The following is a 22,190-nucleotide window of genomic DNA, read 5'->3' on the forward strand; positions in this document are numbered from 1 at the left end:
ATACTTTTCGTATTCTTTGCCGTGGATAACAATATGCTTTCACAAACACGTTCCTACCGCGTGTCGCTATCCAAACATCGTAATAATACGCATACACATGAAAACTTTAGGTTTTTTTAAGCCTCTTGCTTCCCAAGTCCTCGACAAAGCTAAAATCCTTAAAATAACTTAAAAAAAAAAAAAAAAAAAAAAAAATCCATATTAATACTGACTTTGTCCACGAAAACTCTTTCAACATAGCTTATTAGTGGCTGTTTGATGACATTCTGTCTCCCACAGTTGACAGTGGCGCTTCAACCGGCCGTTACGCGAACTGCTTGGCTCCGCCCCATTTTCATGTCGTCCATTATTATGTAAAAAGGAAATAATTCAAAAGCCAACGAACGTAGATAGGTCCTTGTTCCAAAATTTCAGTCACATCGCAGTTCGAAAGCCTCTATAAATGAAATGTTTGTGCTTCTGCTGTTTATGTATTGGTCTCTACTTTTATACTTATATTGCTAACACTAGTGTAAAACAAGATCGTGTTTATAGCTTATATAGTCGCCAGAAATTCCGTTTATGTACACATAAACTCGTATCTGTAGTCAAATGTACGCTTGTGCCAACCCATGTTATCAATTTTTTTTTTCATTGCGGTTGAATACTAAAGTATTGCTTTTCTTTACCACAAGAGCTAAGAACACTGATATAAAGCACATTTTATGTAACCGATGCTAGCTAGAAGAAAAAAAATGCAATAGTACTTAGTGGTTGCAACTTACTGCGTACATTTCACGTATAAATTGTCACTCCTAGGCACAATACCTTTTAGTATTACCCTTTCTACTTACTTCAAGTGTTTTGCACCAGGAAATGACTGGATGCTAAGCTGTTTAGCTAACATTTTAAAATTTGTACATCATTAAGTTAGAAACGCCATCAGAAGGATTGTTAATTCAAATAGTTCGAAACTTCCTTAAATTTAAATACTGGAAGCTGATTGGTGTTCTGCTGCGCTAACGTCTCTTTCCAGTCACAGAAGATATATAACACAGGCGTCAACAATAGCACAAAAATGCTAAAAAGTCTTTAAAAATAAATAAAATCACACTGAGATAGTTTTGGTTTATAAAAAAAAGTATATTAATTGTTTGTTTCGAAGTTAATAAGTCCCCAGAGTCGTATTATTGTAGTTCAAATGGATCATCCTAAGACATAGAGCAAAGGTTAGTTAGAACTGTTTTAGTATGACTGACAATGTTTTGTAGAAATATAAAATCCTGGAAGCGTTAGAAACTTAATAAATAATTGTTTATTTAACAATATTTGTGCAGGTGTTTCCACAATTTTATATTTGTTTCCTTATGTTGTGTTTTGTCATTTTATAATTGAACTTTGTGACAATAATTGATTAAATTAAAATTAAAAGACTTTATAATTAATAACTTGAAATATTTTTGACTTGTGTAGTTACAAACTTTTTACCCATGTAATTTTTGTAAGGACAACTAACACAAGTCGTGCATTACGTTACAGTTTGAGTTATGTAAAAATCATAACAGATTTTTTTATAACAATAACGAACCACCAAAAGATTCCCATTTACTACTATGTATAATATTTAAAATTTATGGTTTAGCAGAAACATGACGGTTTTGAGCCGTAACCATCATTACAACCAGGCGCGATACAAAAACGAGGCATTCTCTCGCACCACTTAAGCTATCCGTAAAACAATTTAAAAAATTGAAATGGAATTAGGAATTATATACGAAACTCCCAGTTAACAATATGTTAATTATGGGTTCCACTATTAGCAACGTTAGTTCGCGGACCACCATTAACTGTTTACTGTTATGATGTTCATCTCTATGGTTTTAAAGTTTGTTGTTATTTTGTGTCGGCAATTAGGTTAGGGAAGGGTAGATAGTACTTGTTTATTTTATACTCCTTGATTTTACTCGATTTGAATAACTACATGAAGTTCATTAAAAACATAGTATAAATAGTAATTGTTAATGTAAATATAATGGAATACAAGAGACCTGACGAATTACACTCAAACATTGAGGAAGATGCATGTGGTATTATCGAAGAAGGTGAAATATGTAATGAAAAGACTGCTTTGAGTGAAATTTCCAAAGAAATAAATCAAACTTATGTGGAGCAGTTGGCGAAACTTAATGAACAGTATGATTCGCCAGAGGTAGGTAATTTGTGTACTGCAGGAAATACTGAAGTAACCTTATAGTAAGGTCTACTTAGATTTATTTATTTATTTTACATTTATTGTTCAACCCCATTAATGGGGTATGGTTCATATCAAATATATATATATATATATATATATATATATATATATATATATATATATATATACATACACACACATAAAATAAATTTATAAGGAACACACAATATAAAATAACTCTTACAATGAAATCATAACAGTGATTACGTGAAACTAAGAAATGATAATAAAAATAATAAATCTTGCACAATAGTGTGTACAACCACAATATTTAGCATAAATTTATACCTTGGTTTCAGTCATCCGACAACCTTTTATCATAATTTTTTTATTTTCATAAAATTTTCATTGTCTTTGAAAGAATAGAAAAAAACAATTTTAGTGCTTGTTTTTGCAACTCTATTGCAAAATTTTTGTTGTTATTTATATATTTAGCATGATTTGTACAGGCAGATACACAAATTGTAAAAGTTTTTGGCATATTGTATGTTGGAGTGAGAGGTGTAGTGATCCATTGTTGGTTAGGTAATTGTTTATTGATAACTCTCCTCTTTCTTCGTACTGAAGAAATTGGAGGCAGAATAATTTTAAATTAATGCCTCTTTGAAATAAGGCAAATTATGACTATAATAGCAATTAAGTGGGAATAAAAATCTCATGTTTTAGAAAATTTTGATGTTATAACAATGATTTCACGGAATAATAAAATAATAAAATATCCGACGTGACATGACCACCCTTGCAGCGAAGTTATTAGGGCAATTGTTCCTTGTAGCTACATAGCAGGGGCGTAGCCAGGGGGGGGGGGGAGTGTTGGTTTAGGGTTTCAAACATCCCCTCCCCCTCCCCCTCCCCTTAGCCCCAAATCTTTAATTAATTTCTTATTCATCACTCAAAACAAATTTCATATTAAAAATTAATAAACTTTTTTTACAATTGCAATATTTTAAATTTTAAGTACCGAAAAACTGTTAAAAATAGCACTATTTTACACCTTAAAATCCAAATTTTCCCGGGGGGGGGGGGGGGGGTGGGGGGGGGGTGGGGGGAAGACGGACCACGGACCACGGACCACGGACCACGGACCACCCGCTTCAATACGGGAAGGGGGGGGGAAGGGGCATGCTTCTCAACACCCCCCCCCCCCCCCCCCAATAAATACACAAATCCCTGGCTACGCCACTGGTACACAGTGTAACCACCAAGTACACCCCCCCCCCCCACCCCCGGCTCTGGCGCAGGTGCGGACGAAGCTGCTGTACTCGTGGATCGCGGAGCTGCTGGACCAGAACGCCCTCCTGGTGGAGACAGTGTCCGAGCTGGAGACGGCGGCCGTGCACAGGGTCGCGCTGCTCGAGGACCGGCTGCAGAGGTCGTCCGTGTCCGTCCGGGAGTACGTGGCCCGGGCCCAGGCCCCCGACGTGAGTTGTCCCCCTCCATCCTGCCTCCCGCCCGCCCGTCTTCAACTGACTTTAGGGGCCCACGCAGGTCCTTGAACCTTGAATTGTTCCTATTCGAACATGGACCCTTAAAAGACCATATTTTTAACCCGCCAGTGACCGCACGCCTTGACCAAGGGCCCTCACAAGTCCTTAATATGTTCTTATTCGAACATGGACCCGTAAAAGACCATAATTTTTTTTTTTATATTGTATATGGTGCCTAAGAAGCTCTGAAATTTTTTTAAAATTAAACATTGGCCTATAAAAATCCTTGAATTTCAGTAATAATACAAATCCCGAAAAATTACTCAATAAAAACTGATAGCATGCATATGTAATGGATAATGTATTGTTTCCGACTCGGCAGGAAACAACGCTTTGAGCACGCGCGGTACACCGTGCTCTTTTTTTTTTTTTTAATTTTTAATTGATTGTTTAAGGATGATACCAGTCGGCCAATGTCTTAAGAACTGTCGCTTGTCTGACCGTGGCATCGGACACCTCGACATGGTCTGGGCCCCCGACGTGAGTTACCTCCTTCCTCCCTCCTTCCCCCCGTCTTCCCGCCAGTGATCGCATGCCTCCTTCATGTCCCTAAACAGTCTTCAATCTGTCTTTGATCGACCAAGTTAGTTTAATCAATTTAAAAATTTGACATACAAGTAGGCCTACGTTAATTTTTACCCTATTAATAAATTTTCCCTGTTTGTAAGTTAAAAATTTTCTAAATTCCTTGTTTATGTTCTTAACAGGGGTTTGACTGTACTTATTTTGTAGTCACCTAGAGTAAAAATTTATTTTACAATTTTTATGTGTGTATGGGATGTGTTTCTTTACTTCACCGGTTTTTCTGTTTTTTTTTTGTTACCCCTCTGTTCTCCTGTTTTATTACATTGTGTCCTTAATTTGATTTTAATGGAACATGGGCCCTTAAAAGTCCCTAATTTGTTTTTAATTGTATATGGTTCCTAAAAAGCTCTGAAATTGTATTTAATTGAATATGGGCATATGGGCCCTTAAAAGTCCTTAAATTTCAGTAAGAATCCTTAAAAACTCCGCAATAAAAACTGATAGCATGCACATAATGGATGAATGTGGGTATTTTGACGTTCTTTTGTTTCCGACTCGGCAGCAAACAACGCTTTGAGCACGCGCAGTAAACAGTTTTTTTTTGTGATTAAGGGTTTAAGGGGCCCGCCTCGTCAGGGGTGTATGTGTGCTAGTGAGGCGGGATGATAAGCGCGACGCTCGCTGGTGCTTCTAGCGCGGTTGTCTCCTCTGGACTGGCGCGCAGTCTTCTCGTCGTGCACTGAGCGGCGACCGTGACATTACATGGCGGATAAATGAACATGAAGGTGTACCGGTAGTTACTCTGAACACACACGTTTTAGCCATTTTAACTCTTCTAAAAATTACAGTTTTAAAAACTTGATCCGAAATCAAAAGTACTTTTCGGCCCTCAGTGAACTCTTAAATGCTTTTTCGTAAGCAGACCCCCACTCGGATGTCGAATGTTTTTGAAAATCAGCGTGGTTTTTCCTGAAGCTCTGCGCACCGCGTGTGTGCCCGGGTGGGCGGAGGCCTTAAGGGTACACACGCGGTGCGCAGAGCTTCAGGAAAAACAACGCAATTTAAAAACTACTAAAAATATCCTAGTGGGGTCTGCTTACGAAAAAGCATTTAAGAGTTTGCCGAGGGCCGAAAAGTACTTTTTTGATTTCGGATCAAGTTTTAAAAGCTGTATTTTTAGAAGAGTTAAATTGGCTAAAACGCATGTTGTCAGAGTAATTTTTAGGCGTAAAACAACCGGTGCAGATTCTTGAAAGCACTTAAGGGTCTTGCATTACACCTTTATCTTCATTTCCCCGCAATATAATGTCACGGTCGCCGCTCAATGCACGAGAAGACTGCGCGCCAGTCCGGAGGAGACACCGCGCTAGAAGCACCAGCGAGCGTCGCGCTCATCATCCCGCCTCGCCAGCACAGATACACCCCTGACGAGGCGGGCCCCTTAAGGATGACAGTTGGTCGGCGTGTGCGGGGAACTGTCGAGCGGGCAAGGGGGTGTGTGTTATGGGCAGGGCCAGTCCGTGGCGACGCTGTGCTCCCTGGTGGCCCAGCTCGAGGCGGACGTGGGCTCCCTGCTGGAGCTGGTTCGCCGGGCCATGCGGGACGGCCGCTGGGACCTGCGCGGGCTCACCTTCCACCGGGTGGCTTACCGCGACATCTTCGGCCCGTCCTCGGGCCTGCCCCCGCCGGCCGCGTGAGTGCCCGGCCCCCCTCTGGGGGTTTCGGCGTACACACCCCAAAAACCTACATATCGTCGGCTTACTTCTAAAACCTCGGCAAGTCCAGATTTTCCCCAGTTTTATATTGCAGATGTGTTTGGTGTATTTTTTTTTGACGTGACAACGTCTGATAAATCGATGAACGCACGAAAAAGTGTCTCATTTCGCTGTGTCCCGTTACGCTCATTGTACGCTTGCGCCGCATCTATCTCTCTTCCACTCTGTTGGAACAACCATCGATTTGACTTTTTCGAGGCACATTAAACTTGAAACACTCCCATTCATTTCCTACTTTTCCTATCATCGTCCTATCCTTAACAGAATAACACAGATTGGAAGAAGTTAAATAGCAAACATGTATAAAAGTTATAGTTAAAATAATCTCTTTGTTAAAGTAATAAACATATTTGAAATAATGAGTTCAAATAAAAGAAAATTTATCAATTAAATTGTAGATTTCATTTCACTCCTTCTTTGTATCCCTACAAAATAGTAATTTTTCAATAAAAATGATTCAATTTTATTTATAAAAATATGCAATCATTTCATCAATGTTTTGTTATGACGTTGTCACGTTAAACTATCGTCCGTAAACCGACTTTACAGACAACCAATTTTTTCATTTTTTCATATTGCATATGCCGATAAATACTCGTAAGTAACTCTACTTAGTCTCTTTTTCTATTCACAAATTATAAAACCTCCTATCTTTGTCAGTCGATGAGTGCTCCAAAAGCTCATAAGTTCTCCTGTGTAAAATTGACTGAAAATGGAGTTACGAGGTTTTAGAAGTAAGCCGACGATATATGAAATATGATGTTGGTATGTATGTACGACGTCGATAAACTCCGGCGCTTTGTGACCGATCGCTGGAGACCTGCGAAATTCGCGGTTTCGATGGCCTTCAGGATAGACTGCACATACCCCTGTACACTCTGGCAAATAATGCAAGTTCACTGTTTGCCGACTTGCGAGTCGTCTCAGCTGTTTTGTCTGTGATTCAATCCTTCTTTGGTTGAGAGGGTTTATAACTGGTTGAGATTCGTCCAGATGAACAGTAAGTCAATAGCAAATTTATCTAAGAGGTAAATGTGTTTGAATCCTAGCCTATCACCGAATGAATCCACGAATTTTGCAGGTCTCTACCGATCGCCATGAAAGATGCCCATAAAAAAATGTCAAAATTTTTATTTGGGCACCCGGCTAACCAAATGCCCGGTTAATGGGGTTACGGATAATCGAGTTCCACTTGTATTGTTGTATTTGATTCAAACAAAAATAAAATTAAATAGTATTCGCAAGAGCTTAGTACCACGTTCTGGAAAGTCAGGGGATTTGAAATTGGCGATATCTGTCTCTCTCTCTCACTTAGATTGCAGCACAGAGAAAATGGTGCCCATCGTTGCCTGAGTGATAATACACCGCTTGTTGATGTTAAAATTATTATTTTGTATGCAGGCAGTAATTATAATAAGTTTTAATTTTTTGTTCTTCCAATTTTTCTGTTGTTGATTTTTCTAAAACCATAAAAATAGTATGTTTTGACACTATGTGTTACATTTGTATTTAGTCTGAAAGAAAAAAATATATAAAGTCTAAACACTGCAAACAGTTATAATTTTATTTCCTTCATAATTATTGTTCAGAAAATAATCTATCTTATTTTTGTGTGCGTGTGCGTTATTTTGCGCGTGTTTTTAGATATATTGAGATGAGAAGATGTAATGCTTTAGTTGTAGAGTTTGTGGAAAGCATGCAAAAAAATTCCTTGTCAGGCAGAGAAAACAAGTGGGTTTTTGTTTTGTTCCAGACCCAAAAGAGAAGAGCCCAAGAAACCGCCAGAGGTGAGTTAGTCAAAAGTCTTGTTGCTCACGAGAAATGTTCTCTAGCTCAGTTTGAAATTTGATGTTAGCTCAAGTATGAATTCTGTATAGAACAGAATCAAAAATGTTGCAAATTAAAAGTTATGAATGTAAACCAAATTTTAACTATGTATTTCTTTTAAATTTAATTCTTGTACTGAAAAAAAATCATATCACTCTACTGCATCAGTATTTTTGCAATTCTGTTCTGAAAACTGGTTTCATACTAGGACTATTCATAAAATAATATTATTCCTTTTTTTCCCCCTTTAGTTTTCTTGCACTATCTCCAAAAAATTTTTTTTCTTTTTCAAAATATCTATTTCAGAAAAGTATACTTCTAAACTTCCACTTTGCATCTTAACCTTTGTTAAAGCTAGAAACCTGTGCCATTGAAACCTACATATTTTCACTGGTATGGTATTCACTTCCATTACCAATTTTTTTTTGATACATTAAAATGATGTTAAAAAAAAATGGTTTGTTTTCGACCATAAATTATTTATAAATGTTTTGGAATATTTCTCAGAAAGGTTTTAAAAACATTGAAAATAAACTTATTATTTTAAATTTAAATGGAATTTTTTTCCCCCAGTATGAAACAGAACTCCGGAAGCTGACATCGGAGGTGGAGTTGTGGAAGATGCGGGCAGAGAAAGCTGAAGCCGAGGTCAGTTGTACGTCTGTTCTGACTTAATCACGAGCCAGCAACTTTCGGTGTTGTGTGTTAGAGCGTACATTTTCAAGATGTGGCATACAGTTGGCACGGTTTTGTGTATTTTGTACCGATAAGCTTTTGCTAAAAGAATTGTGTTTTTGGTGCGATGATCAACACCCAGGCTTAAGACGTAGTTTTCAGTGTCGCAAACGCCATGTTGGTGTCAATTATACTGACTAGGTAATTCTGCAGAGTAGGGGCTTCTGGGGGAAAAAAAGGCTAATAATAAGCTTCTGTCTAGCAAGCCATTTTGATTTTTTGTCAATACTTCTTTTAAGGGCTATTTATAAAATTTTAAACACGAGACCTCCCTGGCATTTTTTGTTCCACAAACAAATGCTGGTGAGTTCAGATTTTTTTTAGAGAAAACTCTTTGCTTGCTCGCGCACGTATCTGAGGGCCCGACGTCAGTTCCCCTACGTGTTAACGGGACGCTGCCGTTGCCTGGAGGAGTGTGGCAACCCACAGCTCAGCCACCTTACACGTTAGACAACTTCGTATTTCGTTTAATCAGAGGTGCCCACCCCCCCCTAACCTAATGATGCGCACCCCCCCCCCCCCCGTAATTTTTTATGCCATTTTCTCAATGATTTACTCAATTATTTTATAATATTATACTTTTTTAGTATTATATTTTATCACATTTTGCATTAATTAAAACTGATTTTCTAATAATAATTTTGGTCATATCAGGTAATATTTCCATCCTGAACCGACAGATGCCAAACTGCTTTTGTTGAGGAAAGTGCGGGGTTGCCAATTTGATTTACAAGATCCCTTTCAATTATCACAGCACCAGAAACGTATTTTCACATTAGAAGCTATAATTATGTAAATAATATATACATTTTTCTCGTCTTTTAACCTCCCCCCCCCCCCCCCCCCCCCTGAAATTTTAATGACGCAGTCTGCGTCGTTACCCCCCCCTTGTGGGCACCCCTGGTTTAATTAAATAAGCGGTAATATTAATATTAGATTTCAGCTTTGAAATAAGTTGTTTTATACGGGAAAACTACCTACGCAAAGCGCTCGGAATGTAACAGAGGGGACCAAAAAACATAATGCAACGTTCATTCGAAATTTTGACGCCCTAAAATAACGGTGCGACGATAATGCGATGAAACACGGTATTCTGTTCGGGCCAGTCGCCAGAGTCCTGGCCTGGACGTAGGAACTTGGCGTTCTATAGCAGAGCTGCCCCGCGGCGGAGCGGGGCTAGAGGAAGGTCGCCTGGCCGTCCCACAAACCTCAGGTGGAGCGAGAAGGGGCGACAAAGTAATGAACGAAAAAACGAAAAAAATCAGCATGGTTTCTGAAAGAGAAGATAGCTGTAAGTGAGCATTTGTTTAGGTTAGGTCAGCTGCGTTTATGATACTCGAACGATTCGTTAACTTATTGTGTACTTGTTAATAATGTTAGCTGTCCTAACCTAACTATTTGCCTTACTTTTCAGAAGGAAAGATGACCGTCGACTGTATTTCGCGATGCAGTAGAGCTACGCGAGCGCACAACGAGGAAACGGTGTGTTGTGTTGCGCAGGCGAGGGCGGCCTGGGACACGACGAGGCCCGGGGCGGAGCGGGGAGATCTGGACCGGCCGAGGAGGCTGCCCGCGGAGACGGCAGCGGAGCAGGCGAGGGCTCCCGGTCCCGGCCCGGACGACGCTCGGCAGGTCAGGAGAGCGAGGCAGCCTGTCGTCGCAGTAACTTTCAGTCGTAGCTTTTCCGATCCACCTAAAGCAGGGGCGCAACAACAGGAAGGGGGGGGGAGGGGGCAAGGGTATTTTGCCCCCCCTCTGAAACCTTGAAGTGGGGGCAAACGGGGGCAAAGAAAGTGCTGTGTAATCAATTTATAGATAATAAAACTGCTTAAATAGCATTATTTTCCACCTTGAAATACAAATTTTCCTGGGGGAGGACCCCCGGACCCCCGGACCCCCGGACCCCCCGCTTCAATAGGGGGATCGACGATTCTTAATAAAAAGGTCTATTGCCCCCCCCCCCCCCCCCCTTGGAAATTTAGTTGTGCCCCTGACCTAAAGTATACATATTCAGTGTATACTAAACACAAAAGTAGAGGGAAAGGTCTCTTAACCGGGCATTCTGTGGTCCATAACAATGGCAGTTATTGTGGTGGATTGCGCTAAAACTGAAAGGACGCCGGTTAAAGGGTCGATTAGGCCTGTGTGAAGCTTCGACTAAGCAAGCCCATCAAAGCTCTTTTTTAATATTCCAAGTGATTTTGCTGGGAAATTAGCTATATTTTTTTTTATTTGAAGCTTCGGTTACAATGCAGATCTTCGCATCTGGTGTGAAGTTTCTCATTTGTTGCAAAGCTTTGCTCATTAAAAATTTAGTTTTTATTTTTAGTTGTAAATGTTTTGCTTGAATGGAGTTGATTACTAATAAAAATCAAAAGCAGGCGCTCTGTTTGCTTTCATGAATGCTAAATATTAACATTGTGCATGTTTATTTTATAATTGTATCAAATTATTTTATATTTACGGCCCAATTGGTTAATAACTTTCACTTGTGTAGCGCATGGACTTCACGCACACATATTTTTTTTTTTAATGAACCAAGTAATTTAATGAAAATAAATACAATAACACCGAAAATCCTCCAGTTAAAAAACGAAATTGGCCTAGACGTAAAACCGAATGATCTTTTCCCAAAGTAATGTGGCACCAGCTTGCATTCCGATGCTACGTGGTGCATCAAAGTGCTTCTTGGATCTATCGCTATTCACAGCGTAGCCTTGTCCCTAGTGACTGGCGTGCTTCGTCGCTGGTAGTTGTGTGTGTGTCTGTGTGTCTCTGTGTCTCTCTGTGTGTGTGTCTGTGGGTGTGTCTCTGTGTCTGTGTGGGTGTGTCTCTGTGTTTGTGTGTGTGTCTCTGTGGGTGTGTCTGTGTGTGTCTCTGTGTGTGTGTGTGTCTCTCTGTGTGTGTGTGTCTCTCTCTGTGTGTGTGTTTCTGTTTGTGTGACTGTGTGTGTGTGTGCGTGTAGGCCAGGGAGACGGGAGGGCGCGAGACGGCGGCCGCAGACCGTAGCGAGAAGCTGCAGCGAGAGCTGGACCGCGCCAACGGGCTGGCCGCGGAGAGGGCGGAGCAGATACGGCTCCTGACCCTCCGGCTGGACGGCACGGAGCAGGTGCGAGCGCCCGAGCCGCGACCCGTGAGGTCCTGTCGCCACCTTGAAGCGTGGCGTGGTCGTGAAACAATGCGCCTCTCGTGTTCAAGTGGGCGACACGGGTTCCAATCTTGGTTCGGCCTTGCCACGGTTGTCCTTTACCGTGGGCCAAGGCTCATTTTAGGGACCCCAGAAACAAAAACATCAAATAAAACTGACCAAAATCGGTGTTAAAATAAGGCTAAAGCAGTGGTACCAAATGTTAATTTTTGCTGTTATTCCTAAAACATTTTGTGTTTCTGTAGCCTATCATAAAAACATAGCATTATTTTTATTATTTTAAAAATCTATTTATACATTATCACATGCATAAAAACACTCAAGGTGAGAGTAATAGTTGTGCATGACATACAAGACAACTATAACATGCAAATAAAAGACAGATAATATACTGAAATAAAAATATAAACAAAAAAAACTAATAAAAATAAATCTACAAATTACAATACATATCACTTGGGACCTCTTCTCAAGCTATCAAACAAATTTAGCATATCAGCCTTTGTACAGCTACAATTTGTTTTGCTCTCCAGTTGACTTCATATTCAAAACAAACACCCGCTCCATAGACTAATACCTCCATGTTTTGTAGTGGGAATAAAAAAAAAATGAACGTCAAAAACTATGGACTAAAAAAAAAATACACGGACACTTCTTTGCAATGACCATTCAAGGAAGTGAACATAATAGTAGTTGCAAATAGAGTGTAATTCAATAGTCACAATCAATTTACCACCATGTGCTACTGAAGCGGCTTACTTGCTGTGTGTATCTATGACAAAACAGAAGTTGCGACTCAAAAACAAAATAAACAAACGTAAATAATGGTTCCAGATTTCTTAGGAAATAAGTAGAAAATGTGTTTATAATATTTCTGAACAAAAATACAGTTTACCTAGCTGCCATTAACAACGAAAGCAAGTGAATAACTATGGTTCAACTATATAAATGTGAGCTCATGTAATCACTTGTAGCAAATACATAATTTGAAAAAACAATTCACGTTTTTTCGTGAAATGGACAGGTGTTTTCAGTATAACGAATATATATAAAATAGTATGTGTGTATGTATGATGTTGATAAACTCCGACACCGTTTCGCAGATCGCCATGAAAGTTTTCACATCAAAGTTTTTTTTTTTCATGGAGAAGGTTTTTGTGCTATCCGTTAGTTGTTACTCTGCTAGATGGTGCTGCAGCACATTATCTTCTACACCGTTCAATCGATCACAGTGAAAATTGGTGTACGTAGATGTTTAAACCTCGAAGATTATTTTCGCGATATCCATTTTCCTTTAACTCGCCACTAGACGGTGCCGCAGCGAAGCAACTTCTATACCGTTTAACTGATCGCCATGGGAATCGGTATATTGTGATTTTTACTGTCCTTAATCCTCATTAACAACAAACAGTGATTGTGACTGTGATAAGTTTTTAATGAGTCAGTTAAAAATGGAATACCATTTCAAACGCTTTATAGATTCTATATGACATACCGACCATCCATTTTAGATATATAGAGGAAAATAAACAAACACTGGACAGGACAACGTCTGCCGTGTTCTGCTGGTATGCTTGCGCTGAACTCGTGTTTGTCACAGTGAGCATCTAAGACTCGTGAAACCCAACTTCAATTTAGAACGTGGCAGCGAAACAAAATTTAAGCAGTATACCATAACTACCACGAGTATTTTAGCTTTTTTTACCTGATTTGTCTTACCCATGATCGGCACCCGGATGACACGCTTTGCATATTATTGCCTTGTTTGTAGAACCCTAACATTAGGGTGTGTAGAAGCATTCATTATTGTTTGTACCTTAATAAATTTGCCTTGCCTTTGATGTGGTTTTTCCTTACGTCAATGTTGAAACACATAGGGGAACTAACGCTTTTCACATTGTTCCTACATGAAGGGACTTATTAGTACAGTAAACTCCCTAAAAAATACAGCACATATGTAAATCTGTATTTTATTACAAGTGAGCAAATTTGAACTCTACTGACGAGTGTATTGTGTGCAGTATACAGTAAAACGCCACAGGCCTTCTGGGAACTCACGCAGTGTCTAATGAAGTCTCTGAGTACGTACAGTACTGTATCCTTGTTAGGAAGCAAGTACCGAGCACTTTTATGTTTACATTACTGAAATGTATTGTATGTTGATTATTCAGTATTTTAGCATAATTAAAAAATTTTTACTGTTAATTGAAACTTTTAGTGTACTTAAATTTTTAGATTTTTAAGTTGAAATTGATGTTTCCTTTTTTGTTTTCTATTTTCGGCTCTTTTGCGGATTATCCGCGATTTTCACTATCCGCGGTGGCCCTGCCACTTAATATCGTGGATAATCGGGAGTTTACTGTACTTCTGTTTGTATTTTATCCCCATTGCCGCCTGAAGCTTTTGTACGCTTCATGCTGTAAATGTGTTTGATAGCTTGAAAGGAACTGGCTGAAGTCGCTGTCACGTAGTGGATATTGCCAAAACAACGCAGCTACGATTTGTTCTGCTGTCCAGTTGACTCGCACGCCAGAACCTTTGAATATATATACTGTATAGAAGTCGCCAACCAAGGTTAAAATTTCTAATACGGTTTTGAGGTAGTTGGTTAATTCACCGCCGCAATCGCCACCATCTCTAGGGCACCGACTTGTGGTGGTCCCTAGCGGACAAGTGTCGAACTCTTTAAACACCCCTTCCCCACCCTCCCTCAAACATGCGTTGTCCTCCACCCACCCTCTACTCCAACTCTCATCCCTACAGTTTTGTGACGCACAAACTCCCGTTGAACGACCTTGAGCTACAGTGAATGATGGGTTGGGGGGGGGGGGGGGAATGACAGTGCTGCGCTCTAACGTGTAAATAACAACCGAAGACCATACAGGGCGTTACGGCAGCGCCCTGCAGCGGTGAAATTCCCAAGCTGCTCATCATACGCTCCTGAAAAACGTAGAGTAAATCCAATCCACTCGCGACTTCTATACAGTACCGTAGAACCCTGTTATAATGTTTTTCAAGGGAGCACAAGAAAATAAACATTATAAGCAGGAAAACGTTATAAGCAGGAAATCTCAATTTAGCACTTAACAATGTTCGAGCTTTGTACCAATGGACTCACAAAGCTATGTAAACAACTTTAATGTTAAAACCAAAGATAGTATACTTGATACATGAATTTTCTGAAACAAGCCAACAATTTTTCAACTTCGTCTTGTTCCCTGGTTAAATTTTGTTTGTCTTTAAAGATACACTACCACTTATTTGTAAAATTGTCTCACGATTCATGGTGACAACATTAAGAGTGAGAACGTCTACTCCTTCGCCACCTGAAAATGTTTAATTTTGGGATTCCTACGTATGAATGAAAAAAAAAAAAAGTGTAAGTAATAGAAAACACTTTTAGTTATGCCCTCGCTCAATGGTTGGCAACTTAAATATCGTAGGACTATGTACGTGCATCTGAATACCCACTGGAATGGCAAGGAAGAGAAGAGTTGACTAAGGGTGTCAACTTATACGTAACTATGAACATTGCTGTATCTTCAGTATATTGCATAAAATTGTATTTTAACAAACTTCATGTATTGTATGGCAGTAATTGTAAACATTAACATACACAAAGGAAACTTTTTATCGTAAGTAAGTGGAATAATTTGGTTTTAAAATTTTTTTTCCCCCATTTATTGAATGTTAGAAAGCAAACATTATAAGCAGGAAATTACACTGTTTATGAACGTTATATGCAGGAAATAAATACTTTGTCCTTATGGGGGAAATCGTCGGCTTACTTCTAAAACCTCGTAAGTCCACATTTTCCCAGTATTATATTCCGGATGTGTTTGGAGTATTTTTTAAAATTATTTCATAGTGCATATGCCGATAAATACTCGTAAGTCAACTCTACTTAGTCTCTTTTCTATTCATAAATTATAAAACCTTGTATCTTTGTCAGTCGAAACCGTGCTCCAAAAGCTCATAAATTCTCCTGTAAAATTGACTGAAATGGCGTTACGAGGTTTTAGAAGTAAGCCAATGAAATATTGGGACTTTAAAAATATGACATTATAAGCAGGAAAACATTTTATGCAGGAACATTTATAACAGGGTTCCACTGTATATATATTCAAAGCCAGAACGGACTAGTGCCTCAACGGGGGGGCGTGTGTGCCGACAGCGGGCGGGGGCGCAGCTGGGCGACGCCAGGCGGCGCGTGCTGGAGCTGGAGGGGGAGCTGGCGCGGGCGCAGTCGGGCGTGCTCGTGCGCAACCGGCTCATCCAGGGCATGCGCAAGGAGATGAAGCTGTACATGTCGCAGGTCGGTGGTAGGACCCGCCCTGGTGCTTCTAGCGGGGGTGTCTCCTCTGGACCGGCGCGCGGTCTTCTCCCAGTGCACTGAGCGGCGACCGTGACATCACACGGCGGAGAAGTGAAGATAACGGTGTAATGCAAGTCCCTGGAGTGCTTTCAAGAATATGTACCGGTCGTTTTACACCTAAAAATTATACTCTGAAAACATGCGTTTTAGCCATTTAAACTCTTCTATAAATACAGTTTAAAAACATGATCCAAAATTAAAAGTACTTTTCGGGCCTCAGCAAACTCTTAAATGCTTTTCGTAAACACTTCCCACTCGGATATCTAGAGTAGTTTTGAAATTGCGTTGTTTTTCCTGAAGCTCTGCGAACCGTCTGTGTGACCAGGTAGGCGGAGCCCTTAAAGTGCTTTCGAGAAACTGTGCCGGTTGTTTTCACGCCTGAAAATTACTCTGAAAACACGCCCTTTTTAAACCGTCTGAAAAAAAAACAGGTTTTACCAGCAATTTCTAAAATTCTTTCTGCATACAGATCCGAATTGGTTATCCCGAGTAGGTTTTTGAAATCGTGTTCGTTTTCCCTGAAGCTCTGCACGCCGTGTGATGGGGCCCTTTAAGTGGACTTCTGCGCATTGTTTTTTTTTTTTTTAATCGAAATCAAATTTTGACTTAAATATCTAAATATTCACGAATGTTGAATATTTTTCTAATTAATGTAAATGTACAGCTAAACTGTTTTTTTTTTTTTTGGGAGTCCAAGAAATATTTTATGCTTGTATTGCATTGTATGTATGTGACACGAGAGAAATAGTAGGAGCATACAGAGAATTTCACTTTGCAGTAGTGGGCATAGAATCACCATGCTCGCTGTTTTTTTTTTTTTAATTCTTTACTTTTCCATGAGACAATATTATAATCAAAATAATTTGTTTTTCAAATAGGTAAGTGTGATCGCTGACTACCAATTTAATCAAGACACTACTCCCGTTAGAATTAATTTACATTACTAATACGTATCTAAATGCATTTGAAGTATATTTAAATAAATATTGAATAACATGCTCAAGGGAGCGAGGTCAGAAATTAAAATTCGGATTTGAAATTTTACTCTCATCTCGCCCAAAGAAGTTTCACTTCAAAAAAAATTTGTAAGAAAATTTTACTTAAAGGTCCTGAAAAGCTCGTGAAATTTACTCACCAAGAATTGTAGACATCATGCTAGTCCTGCCTCGTTTTATTTTCCTATCTCAGCAAATCGCTCCGAGATCTGTTCGGTATTACTGGATGTGTGCGCTAGCGTTCCTGTCAACGTGGTACGTAACTAATAACATTTACCGCTAATCACTGCCCAGTAAGTGAGGAGCAATTTGTCTGTGGCATGTACATCGGTTGCATGTGACTGCAATGTCTGTGTTCTAAAGGCAGGAAGTAGTGCAGTTCATGTTGTGATGTTTGTGCAGTAGTTTCCTTGGGATTGTATTTAAAATCATCGACATTTTTTTTTAGCATGTACTATGTAGTTTGAATGGTGTAGGTAGGTGCATGTGGCATATTTGATGACATATGGTAAAACCCTCGTAAGAAAACCACACTTAAAGAAAATCTCCAGGTTAGTAAATTTAATAAATTAAAAAATTTGGCATATAAAACCATTAAATTTTACCTGTTTGTAAGTTAAAAATTTCTAAATTCCTTGAGTATTGTCTTAACAGGGGTTTGACTGTATTTATTTTGTAGTTACCTAAAGTAAAAATTTGTGTTACATTTGTTATGTGTGTATGGGATGAGTTTATTTTACTTCACCTGTTTTTCTCTTTTTTGTTACCCTCTTTGTTCTCCTGTTTTATTACAATTTTTTCTAATCCTCCTATTTCTACTTCTGTTCTCTATTTCTTCCCCCTCGTCCATGTTTATTCGTCTCTTTACTGTCCCTTCTCATTTGTCCTTCATTTGCAGTTTGCTTCCTGTTTCCTATTTTCCTCTTACTTCCATGCTCTTTGTCCAACCCATTTCCATCAAACATCTGTTTTATCACTTCTTTTCAGTTTTACTTTCCTGTGTGATACCGTCCATGTGTTCTCTCTCTCTCTGTCCTTTGTTACTCCTTTCCCTCTACAGTATAAATTATAAATTTATAAAATGCAAAATGTCATCTTGGTTCCAACAGTATTTTGCCATAACTAATTTTTGTTGTTGGATATTTAGCTTCCTTAAAGCTTAGTATACGTAACATAACAGACTGCCCAAAGTTAGTGGTAATGGCTGTTACAAATAATTCACTATGTGAAGCAAAATTAGCATTTTGCATGGAATCCATTTTTGAGAATGATAACATTATTTTAAAACCTCAGAAAATATGTTAATGTTTATGGCCTAAAATGTTGGATCCGAGGTGATATCTTTCTTTTACTATCCCTCCCCCTTAAGTTAAACTGTTTTAGTAATGATAGGTATTTTCTGTTAATAATACTGGTTAAAACTGTATAAAATCATATTCTTTGTTCTCTAATGATAGTGTTCTGTTTTTATATGAAATGTTGATTCAAGCTATCCCTTCTCCTTGTTTCATAAAATGGGACAAGGTTTTATGGTGAATTGCAGTAAAAAAAAATAACGCCAAAAAACTACTAACATCGTAAAATTAACACAATTTTAACAGGACCTAACCCAATCATAAAAATGTGTTATTAAATTAAATTAATTTTTTTTTTAATTATTAAGTTTAGTCCAAAATTATATTAAACCATTGTGAGCAATTTTTTTTTTTTTTTACTGAAATAATTTTTGCATTATTGACTTGGGTACATTTTTCAAATAGACAAATGCTTGTTGATTTATTATTTTTATTGTTCAGAGTTCAGAGGCCAGATAAGCTTTTATTACGTATTATAGTGTCTCACAGTAAAAAATACAATTTTTTGGTGAAATAAGTACTAAGAAGAATTTTACTGTCGTATTTGTTGACTGAAACACTTCATTTAAAAATAAACAGACTAATAAAAAAATTAAAACGATTATATCTAAATATTCTGTTTTGAAAACAAAATTGACCAAAAAAATAACACCATAAAATCTAGTCTCTACTAATATTGTTAAGTAAATCACTGTTAATCGATGTATATAGTTTATTCACCCAAGGTCAGTATTTGATTGTAAGAATGGTTTAGTATGTGGTTAGAAAATTGTTTAAGTATTGTCTTACCATTTAATTTGAGAAGATTTGAAGGTAAAATTTTTTTCCGGTGGACTGGGGCCTTGTTTGCAGCACCCGGCAACGAAGCCTTCGCATTGTGACACGCCTGCCGCCGCTTGCACCCTCGCGGAGTTCCCCGCGACCCCAGGGGGCGATGCGTAGTGGTCGTGGTGGTAGCCCCGGGGAGAGACACTCGCAACGGCCACGCACCCCATCGCTCTCTCTGACGTGTGCGTGAGATGCTTCTTGACGTTTGGTGCGCCCGGCGATATTTTGGGTTCCGCCGAGGGCCGCTTATTTTCAAGCAGCGCGCAGCCTGTTTTCTGATTGGACCGAACCGGTCTCGCATCGCCCGCTAACCCCCACCTACTCCTGTGGCGCATCTCGCCGTTACGTTCGTCGAGTACAGAGTGAACGTAATGCACCGTTGCCTCGTCGCTGCTTCGTGGCGATGTACGCAAACCTCAAGTGCAAAAAAAAAAAAAAATATTGTTTTACTCTGTAAAGCCCTTGAAAGTTGAAACGAAACCCTTTTTCAAATAGTGTACAGAAATTTTTATTTTCTCCATCATGAAAAATTACAAGGAAGCTGTGATAAGTCATATGCCAAAAATACATACAGTGAAAATGTTTTGATTATTTTTTTTTTCTTCTCATGTTGAAAATCATCAGAGAGGTGGGTTTTGATTTCTTGCAGTATGTTAATAATCTTCATGTGTAAGGTTACTGTTTGTCATTGAAATTTTATTTTTATGTTTTTCGTGTAACAATGCGTGCCAAAATAATAATTTTCCTTATTGCAAAAGTTTTGCATTAGATAGAGTAAATCTACAATACATATCTTTCTTTTTTGTAATTCTAAAATTATTAAGTATTGTGTTAAAAAAGAGGGAGATGTTTGACTTAAACTATCTATGACCTTAAATATTCAAAGAATATTGATAATTCTTTGTAAGTATAAGTCCTTGACAGACACGAAAGCATTAATCAAAGAGGGTGTATGTTTTTAAAATTCAAAAGTGCCTTGGGTAACGTACATAATGTTGAGTGTTAAAGTGACAAATATTACTAATTATTTTATTTAGTAATGACCTTGTTGAAAAATTATTTGTTGTTCCAACCTATGTTAATGATTTAGTATTTAATTCTTTAGTTTTAAATTAGGCCTGTACGAATATTTAAATATGAATTTGTATAGTTTATTATTCGTATTCAATTCAACTTCAAATACTAAAAAATATACAAATTTTTTAAGAATATTTGACATAGTATACCTCATGAGTTTGTCGTAAACCAATTTTCACTGTAGAGTTAAGTCATTTATGCAATATAAATACCGGTACCTAGTTTAGATTTCCCAGAAGTCACTACAAAATCTAACTTTTTTTCCCCCTAAGTATTTGTTATGAGATATTGACAAAAAAAATTTTTGTGGGCTCAATACTTATTTTTACCATCTAAATTCAATATTCGTATTCAACGAGAATAAATTTGGTATTTGTATTCGCATTAAAAACTGATCTTCGCACTGGTTTATTTAAAAAGAAGTAAATGTAAACAGTATGAGGTTTTCATTTACAATTTGCATATGTTAATACAGTATATACTTGTGTTATTTAAATTTTCAAGTTGTTGTTAATTGTTATATTATATTGTATGTGCAAATATTTTTTTTTTGTACATATTTACCTTTTGTGATGCAAATGGCTATACGAGTGCAATATTTTGACCCTTTTACTATTTATTTAAGTACCTGATGTTAAAATTAATATTATTATTTTTTTTCAAGGGATATGTATACTATGTGTATTCAATTTTTTTTAAATTGAATAAAAGTGCATGAAAGTGCATGTGTAGTTTTGGTTTTACTGTTGCATTACATAGTCCTGACTCATACCTTCTTTTCTCTGTAGTCCTTTTTTTTGATTTATGATTCAGTTGTTAGTGGCATAAACCTTTTTGCTGTTGGAACCTTAAGTTTACCTATATCTGTGCATGAATGGCATGCATCCTGCATAGTGCAGATAAAATATTTTTCCTTGGCAATAGTGGGTTATCTTACAATTTTATATCATTAGGGACACGATTATATGGTGAATTTCGATAAAATCAAAATAAAATTTAAAAACGTGTCAAGACACCGCATTGCAAGTTCCATAGTGCAGTTAAGTAGCATTCAACCAAAGCTTGGTTCAAATTTTAAAAAAAAAAGTAATCTCTTTAATGTTTGAAATTCAAGAAATATATTTTATTTGTGGACACAAAAATTGCACTTAAGTGCGTGGATCATAAAAATTAATTTGATTTATTGTGCATTTTTATTGAGTCACTCAAGTCTTCATTCATTCATTTATATTGTTTTGAATGTGTCTTTGTTCATACCAGTTTAGAATGTACAAACTATTTTATTGTTAAATTGCAACACGTAAATTTTACCACTATTTTTGGTGAAGTAAGTATTACAAATCAGCTTCTATAAAAATAAAAACTATAACACCGAAATCCCCTGTTTTAAAAAGGAAATCGGATCAAAAATGAAACCATAAAATCTTGTCTCTTATGTATCATGCATGGTCCTTCATGATGTAAATGGAGACAAAATGCTCACCAAAATTTTGAAATTGAGTACAAAGAAAGGTCTTTTAGTAAAATGAGTTCAGTTTCTGCCTCAATACTGTATTATCGAGTGTTGATATACCTAGTTTTAACGGGAATACCAGAAACATTGATATACGGTAAAAGAGCATTTGAAACAAGTAGCAGTAAGCTGCTTTGTGGAAAGAAAAAAAATGATACAGATAATTATTGTTCTTCTTCAAAAAAAGTAATTACGAAAATGTGCTCAGGGAAATGCAACCCACTATAAAAACAGGGAACACTGTAATATAATGAAAATGGACTAACAACTGCCGGCAGTGCAGTACATACGCCCCTCAAAGTAATGCTATTCGATTT

The 22,190-nt window shown here is 37.9% G+C and overlaps 1 protein-coding gene across 3 annotated transcripts; it reads left to right on the plus strand.

The window, feature by feature from the left end:
- Positions 1 to 1,870: 1,870 nt before the first annotated feature.
- LOC134540726 (uncharacterized) lies at positions 1,871 to 21,085 on the plus strand. Of its 3 annotated transcripts, XM_063383621.1 has the most exons (9): positions 1,871 to 2,188; positions 3,475 to 3,654; positions 5,757 to 5,938; positions 7,774 to 7,807; positions 8,421 to 8,495; positions 10,083 to 10,214; positions 11,548 to 11,691; positions 15,905 to 16,045; positions 19,308 to 21,085. In XM_063383621.1, the coding sequence occupies exons 1-9, from the start codon at positions 2,012 to 2,014 to the stop codon at positions 19,395 to 19,397; spliced, it is 1,155 nt and encodes a 384-aa protein (XP_063239691.1). In that variant the 5' UTR covers positions 1,871 to 2,011; the 3' UTR covers positions 19,398 to 21,085. The 3 variants fall into 3 exon arrangements, with proteins under 3 accessions (XP_063239691.1, XP_063239693.1, XP_063239692.1); XM_063383623.1 differs by lacking the exon at positions 11,548 to 11,691; XM_063383622.1 differs by lacking the exon at positions 8,421 to 8,495.
- The last annotated feature ends 1,105 nt before the right edge of the window (positions 21,086 to 22,190 follow it).

The sequence above is a fragment of the Bacillus rossius genome, chromosome 17 (assembly GCF_032445375.1).
Source record: "Bacillus rossius redtenbacheri isolate Brsri chromosome 17, Brsri_v3, whole genome shotgun sequence".
Taxonomy (NCBI): Eukaryota; Metazoa; Arthropoda; class Insecta; order Phasmatodea; family Bacillidae; genus Bacillus; species Bacillus rossius.